This window comes from Pundamilia nyererei, unplaced genomic scaffold, assembly GCF_000239375.1.
Source record: "Pundamilia nyererei isolate P.nyererei 1_Seehausen unplaced genomic scaffold, PunNye1.0 scaffold00059, whole genome shotgun sequence".
NCBI classification, from domain to species: domain Eukaryota; kingdom Metazoa; phylum Chordata; class Actinopteri; order Cichliformes; family Cichlidae; genus Pundamilia; species Pundamilia nyererei.
In genome coordinates, this window is record NW_005187460.1 from 1,520,032 (window position 1) to 1,527,588 (window position 7,557).

Sequence of the window (7,557 nt, forward strand, 5' to 3'; positions counted from 1 at the left end):
TTTTTGGACCCAAGTTACACTGATCGAGTTAATGCAATCTTACCATTTCTGTTAATTACACATAAAAACAGCTTGAAAGAAATAAAGTTACAAAAATGAATAAAGAATGAGAGCAGATCTTGTGACTTTTTAGATTAAGTGAAGCGAATGAGTCGCGGCTCTCATCTCTCGCTCTCTGGGATACCGTGCTTCGTTGTTCTGTCACAGACTTAACAAAACTCTCTTGGCAGCAGTTGTGAACTCATCTTTCCCCCCAATGACTTTTTCCACTGAACTGTTTAGAATTAAAGTTAATCTATGACAGTGTTTTTTTTTCAGCCTGGTACTTGGCTGCGGCTCTGTTTTGGAAACAAAGTCTTGAAAGGGTGAACGGCTGGTACCTCTCGTCTCTGATTCCAGACCAAGGCGGCCCCAGAGTTGTGGATGGTGGTCAGCTCCGGCTCCGGGTTCTTGGGGAAGAGGAGAGGCTGCTGTACTCGCCTCAGCGGGGCCGACGGCTCGCCGCACAGGGTTCCTGTAGGCGCCCCGCCTAGGCAGATAAGGGACAGACAAGAAAAATATGCTTTCAAACTATTTAGAAAATAAGCTAACACTCTAACACTCATGGCCCTTTAATTGTTTGGGTTTTTTTCGCTCCTCTTTTTTGGTCAGAAGATTACACTGAAGCTTAACAGGAAACCCAAATGGCAAAACATGAGTAAGGCTCCAGAGCAGCACAGTCATACCATATGGACACTAATCCAATTAGTGACAAAGCCACCCCAGACCCAAATCTCTCTAGCCCCACCAATCTACCATGCTCATCGCAATACTCATTTTCTCAGATTTCTCATATTCACTGATAAAACATCAGCTTGATTAGAGGCTAAAATAACACAAGACAAGAAAAAAAAATCATTGAGAACTAAACAGGAAACATCACTAAATCCGCTTGGGCGTCTGCAACAGACCCAGAAACGAAGTGGAACGCTTCCAGGCAGACAACCTGAATGCCAAAACTCACAAAACCCTGCAGCGCCTGCACTCTCCTTTAGCAGAAAGAGCTTTAAAAATCCTGTGTTGGCCCACTGTGGGGAAGCAGGCTGTACTAGCTCAAGCCACATAAGGTAACAGCTATAAACCCCGAGGGCCAGGGAGGGGACAGACCGTCTTTGTCATGAGGAGAACAACGGAAAGCAAAGAAGAAGAGGAGTGGCCATTGTTGTTAATAGAGTGAAGTGAATCAGCACTCAACAAGCGCGTCTTCATTACCGGCTCCACATTAAGGAGTCTGATAAATTCTCTGGACAGTCAAGAAATATGAAACGGAAGAGGATTTAAGTAGATTGATGGACCAGAGAGATGCATTATGTTGTCATTGCTATAGGCTTCTACTTAACCTTATAGATCTCCTGGGTCTATGGCATAAATATATTATAACGCTGAGCCTACTGAGCTTTGAGACAGCAACAGCAATCATGCGGCTGATGGTAGTTTCGTTTTCCCCCTCTTATTTCATGTAAGCACTCATGTGGTCAGAAGCTGGGGTTACTTGCACATACCCACAGCTTTGGTATCTTTAAACCTTAAATTAAATTTTACTTGCCATACATTTTCTTATTTTCTCACATAAACATGACCATAATGAGGTCAGTAGTTTTTTTTTTCCCCTCTTCAACTTTTGGCTCTTTATGACTTCAAAGAGAGCCAACATACCTAATATGGTCATCTCAGACACATGGCTCTGGCTGTGGGCCAAGAAGCCTCACCTGCCATTTGTAAGTTCCAACCAATCAGAACAAAGGCAGCTTAAAGGAAACGAGGAAGGAACTAACAGAACTTTCAGACAGTGGATGACCCCAGAGGCTTCAACGAACCCCAATACAAGTTAAATAATGATCATTTCTCTGGTATAACCCCAATAATAATAAGAATTAGAATAATGAATATTGCTGAAAGTTAGAAAAATAGGTCCCCTTTAAAATCCTAGGGAACATCCTGGCTGAACAACAACCTGCTTCTATGTCAGTAAAACAGAATACAAGACAAATCTTTAAAAGAAAACCATCAAAGTATAATTAAAACAAAAATAAGTTACTTTTTTTTTTTAAATAAACAAGTTTAATTTTTTTCCCTTACATTTGCCACTTAGTAAAAAGACACACCATGAAAGTGAGGAATCAGATTCAGGCATTAAAGGACTACCTTGGGAAAACCCCCACCGCCCTCCCACCTCCTAGTTTTAGCCATGAGGACAGCGCTCCATTTATTTTGTTTTCTGAAAACTGTGGCGCCACCATCTCTTGTTTAAAGTAACGCTTACAGCAGCTAATCCATGCTTGTTTTCTGTGCTCTTATTTTGTCAAATGTCTCTAAGGTCGTTTGAGACTGTGCTATCATAGCTAAACTTATAAATTGCTCAAAGGCAAAAAATACTTTACAAAGTGGCTCTTGATGGTTGAGACATGAAAAGGTGTATTTGATCTTAACAAAACAAAACAAAAAAAACAAAAAAAAATATGTACACATGGCTGCACGCCAAAGCAAACAATGAAACCCGTTCATCTGCAGCATGGGTTCAAACACAGGCCACATAATAGATCGCACAATGCTTATAAGGCTTTAGATTGTTATTAACCTTGGTCATTCAAGCAGAACTTTATATCCTCCTCATCCAGTTGCATCCGTTAAAGTGGGACAGCTGTGGTAGGCTCTCCTCAACTTGACCCAGAGTGAAACAATGCAAGCAGGAAAAGGCTTTGCTGTAAGCAGCTGCTGGCTGCAGAGGTCAGAGGCTGATGTAACGATTTTAGGCCAAATTCTTCATCGTCCACACTCACCCAGAAAATCTGATACGCCATGTAAACAGTTTTCCACAAAGTGCCCAGTGTGAAAACATGTGATCTCAGGCTTGTGAGGCCCTGAGCTAAAAAGCAAATCTGCAGAAATGCCACAGAGCTCGAATTTTTTCCCCCTTTATGCAATGTATTAAATCACTGACTAACTGGACCATCTTTAATTACAATCAGTGAAGCCAATGCATAATAAAAGATCCAAACCTTGCCTGGCACTGTCAGGCCACATTAATATTTCACCTACTTCCTCTGGCTGTTTGCGGTGACCTTGAAAACTCACAGTGCCACTCACAGGTCTCGTGGCCCCGGCTGCATTTTTCTGCGTCTTCTTGCACACTCAAAATAAGATGTCCTCTGTGGCTGCAGAGGGCCGCTAATTTCACCCACTGACACATTTTTAACTGACGCATTTCTTTCCATAGAGGACTGATCCTCAGCCCCATTTAACAAACCCTCACTTTGAATTACCCTTACGTAGGACTCTGGGGATTTTTCTCTTTTTCTGTGCTATTACTCTTGTGGGATGCTCTTTCTGACAACCCAAACGGAAAAATTTGGGATCTCTATCTGTTCCTAGCTTAAGTTAGAACAATTACTTCCATGGTGTGTGGGGTTTTTTGGGTTTTTTTGCTTACTTAAAGGCTTCTGGTAGATCTGTCTGCTTTTGCAAGATAGAACTTGCTCTTCGTGTGTGTTTATACAAGCTCCCTGATGTAAAACCACAGTTTCGTGTAAATCAAACCTGTAAACCTTGATTTCAGCTCTGATACAGTCACATGGAAATTCCATCAATCAAGAAATAAATGTTAGAGTGAATTACTAGGTGGATTGTTCCTCCGATGAGCGTGAGGGTCATCAGGTTCTGCAAAGATGCTGGAGGCCATCTTGTTCTTGCGCTGGGGCGTTGTGTTGTCATCTGTGCCAAAGGAGAAGCTGGAGTCCCCACCCGGCGGTCGTAGTACCCTTAGAAGCAACAAAATGACACAATTTTGACGTCAGCTGGAATGACACCCCGTCTACCATGCTCCCATCTCCCCCCCCCCGGCTCCATAACCTCTCGCTTCAAACTGCAACACAAGGCCTTCACGTCACACACCACTGATCAGATGCACAGCGCAAAAATAGGAAAAAAAAAAAAGATAAAATCAATAGTGAAATAAAACATGAGGTAGCCCCAAGCTACATGCAACCTTCTCTCTACTCCACCCTAAATCTTTTATAAACATACCACACAAGAAAGAAAGGAAAAAAAAAAAACCAAAAAAATATGAGATACCAGCAAGGTCCCCCCCACTCTCTAAGCCCCGGCTGTCAGCCTGTCAGACAGACAGTCCCAATCTCTGCCCTGCAGCTGACTCCAGTCGCATATAATCACAGAGTTAGCTGGCTAGCTGCTGCCTCTCTTCAGCGCAGATTCCTTTGCAGTGACATATGAGGGCTTGTGTCTGCTTCTAGGGGGAATAATTACACAATTATCGCATTTATTCATCAAATCTGACGTTTATTTTGGTCACAATCGCACAATGGAAGTGAAAGGTCTGAGGTTTACGCTAAATATAGGTCATGTAATATTGGGACTGTTCTAGAACAGCACAGAAAGCCAGGATCCAGATACACAGATGACAAACAAAGCCTACTTTCCACAGACTTTCTTCCACCATGAACCAAACAAAAGGAATTCAACAGCGAGTAGGGAAACCCTTTTTCTCCTCGCTGTGCTCAAGGGCAGCTGGGGTGGACGACAGACACCGAGGTGCTTGCAGAGCCACTGCTGGACCCCTCCCTCTTTTTTTTTTCCTTTCCACCAGCAAACTCTCCTCTCCTGGAGCCCCCTAAAGTCACCAGCTGACACACCGAGCAGCTGTCCGAGGGCCAGGCAGGCAGATGGGAGTCAAAAAAAAGCAACAACTCTGCTCTTGAAGCACAGCTACAAAGAAAGCAACCAAGACGAGGGGGGAAAAAAACAAACATCTCACACAGCCCAATATGCAACAACGTGAATTTGCACATTTAATTCTTGGCTGTGACAACATATAATGCCTAAACCAGACTTCACCTCCCGGCCAGAGAGGATGAGCTCATGCTTTCCACATACACACACAGATTGCGACGGTGGGGGAAAGCTTTGAGCTGGCTGGCAGCAGACCCCACCCTAGAATGAACCTGCAAATAACATGAGTGAAATGGCAGTCATGTTTGGAAGCCTTAGGCCACTTTAAGGCAGGTGAAGCTGGGTAGGATACTGCTAAGGTCCAGAGCCAAAGATGGCATGTCTGATAAGGCAGGATAGGAGGCCTTTGATTTTAGCCTAATTCAAGCTGCTGCTCTACTGATCTACTTGGTCGTCCAGAAGCAGAAATGACCAGCAGCTCGCTAAAGGGGGCTTTAAGGGGGAAAAGGCAGAAGAGCTAAGGAAAGATTTACAGGCTTAGCTAGCTCAGAGCCTCCACCCAAGCCCCCTGCATCATCCGAAAGCAGCATGCGGACTGACCGACATTTGACATGCTCACTCAGACTCAGCAAGGGCTAACAGTGGCAGTATAAAAATCTCTAGCACGCCCTGAAATCATGCCTCGTTATAAAGGCGGCCATAATTTTAAGGTTTGCACTCTTCCCTGTAAGAAAAAAGAGAAAAAGGAAAAAAGGGAGGAATGCACGAAGCCGACACGCATCATCACTTACAGGAAAAGACTCAGCGCATGCTTGGAGGATGACTCTTAAACTGAGTGTAAAACCGGGCATCAGGCTCGCGACCCCGCTTAATGAGTTTCCCTAAAACTTCCTTGAACCAAAATTCAAGAGATGATGACATAAGCAGACCGCGGTCTAGTCTGGGACCTTTCCTGTAATCAATCAAATGGACTCTATCGTTTCTTTTCTTTTTTTCTTTTTGTTTTGTTAGATAAAATACAACAAAAAAGAACAAGTTAACAAGACGTTAACAACTCCAGGAGCAGCACACTCACAGATCTTTCCTTCCATAGAAGGAAGGAAAGAAAAAAAAGTGGTGACTTGAACTATTAAAAAAAGTTATTTCGCAGTCTAGAGCAGCCAGCGGGGAGCTAACGTTAGGCTTAGGCAGCTTTGTCCACTTCTCCTTAAACAGAAATGTGGAAAAGATCCTGTCGAGCAGTTTGTTTCCGAAACCCAGGCATGCTAACCTCACTAACTTCGTGTAGCTAAAGGGTATGGTGCATCAGACACCCAATAAGATTATCTTAATTAGCTAGATTATGTGACAGTTTAGCTAAATCCAGAAAAATCCCTCGCCAACCACCACCGGGCTAACACAGCCTGTGATATTCTGTAGCAAGCTGTCTTTGAGCAAAAACGAATAAAAGAGGCGTTTGCTAGCTGAGAGGCTTTGCCCGCATCCTACTTCTTTTGTTCCTCCGTGAAAAGGCTTTCGGCTCCTTTTTACCTGGAACTACTTTTAGCACCAGGCTCCACTCCTTGAAAGGTGGTTGTCGTCGTCATCTTTTTTTGGAGTATTTCGATGTCTGGCAGTAAGAAACAGTCAATTAAAAAAGTAATGGTGGGGGGGATAAATCCTCCTCCTTGCCCGCAGGGATGCGACGGGATGTAGACTCCACCCGACACTGAAAAACATAACGAAGAACAGATCCGCTGGTTCTGCGGTGCCAGCCCACCAGACCCAACCCACCAGTATTAGACACGTTGTGATTGGACAGAACGGTACAGAACTCGCCTCTCATTGGACAGAACTTTAGCAGTCGGATATCTTGTTGGTGGCAGGTCTCGGGTTCCTGTGAGGGATCGGACAGAAAAGACCACAACCCCGAGGGCTCTTTCCCCCCCGTTTTCATTTAATAGCGCTGATTGCGGCAATCTGCAAAATTATTTTAAAGAATAAAGTTAGAAAATTGGTATACTTTAAAACTTCTTTCTTAACTTCCAAGCCACAAAGGCTCCTCTCACATTTGCCAAAAACATCTCAAGATTTGAGAACATATCCTCTGGACTGATGGAGGTTTTTGAAAATAAAACTAACACGTTTTTGTTTTTTAAAATAACATCTACCAACAATGGTGGCTGCTTTGCTGCTTTAACCCTTTCACGCATAGTGGTCACCACAGTGAACAGGTATTCAAAGGCTGTTTTCTTGTATTTTTGTCAGTGTTGATGGTATGTTTGCACATAAACCACCTCATTGCGCACTGATGTGTCACTCCATACCAAACTCATAAGTCAAAACCTGTTGTCCACCTAAGTGGACGTGTAACAAACTCTTTGAAAAGTACATGTTTAAAAAATGAAGTTCAAAAAACTTTTTTTTTCATGCCTATAGATGAATAAAAATCCTTATGAAAAAAAATCTGCTCTACCAGAAAATCCTGCAAAACCATCAGTTTGTGCCATGAAACTCGTTTTGTTTTGGACAATGTAAACGCACCAGCAAGTCCTCCTCTGAATAGCTTAAAAACACAAAATGAAGGTTTTGGTGTGGGCTAGTCAAAGTCGATCGCTACTTTATGCAAACATTTGATTGCAGTTCTTGTCGTCACTGGTGGCTCAACCGTTTATTAGGTGTAGGGGTCAATTACTTCTTCACACAGGGCAGTAAAGGTTTGGATAACTTTGTTCTCATAATGAAAGAAATAATTTTTAAAAAATCTGAATGATTTGAAACATTTAAGTGCAACAAACATGCAGAACACACACACACACAATTATATTGTTAAATAATAGAAAAATATGATGA

General features: G+C 43.0%; 1 protein-coding gene across 1 annotated transcript; it reads right to left on the bottom strand.

Moving 5' to 3' along the window:
* Positions 1-256: 256 nt before the first annotated feature.
* Positions 257-6,486, bottom strand: jpt1 (Jupiter microtubule associated homolog 1). Its single transcript, XM_005734578.2, has 3 exons — positions 6,256-6,486; positions 3,655-3,797; positions 257-529 (listed from the first exon to the last, which is right to left on the bottom strand). Exons 1-3 carry the CDS (start codon positions 6,309-6,311, stop codon positions 315-317), a joined length of 414 nt encoding a protein of 137 aa, XP_005734635.1. The 5' UTR covers positions 6,312-6,486; the 3' UTR covers positions 257-314.
* Positions 6,487-7,557: the final 1,071 nt, after the last annotated feature.

Excerpts from the sequence above, each read along its gene's own strand:
- jpt1 (XM_005734578.2), bottom strand. The coding sequence starts at position 6,311 with ATGACGACGACAACCACCTTTCAAGGAGTGGAGCCTGGTGCTAAAAGT. Across the intron at positions 3,798-6,255 it reads GGTGCTAAAAGTAGTTCCAG|GGTACTACGACCGCCGGGTG; the intron begins GTAAAAAGGAGC and ends GTTGCTTCTAAG. Across the intron at positions 530-3,654 it reads TCGGAGGAACAATCCACCTA|GCGGGGCGCCTACAGGAACC; the intron begins GTAATTCACTCT and ends TTATCTGCCTAG.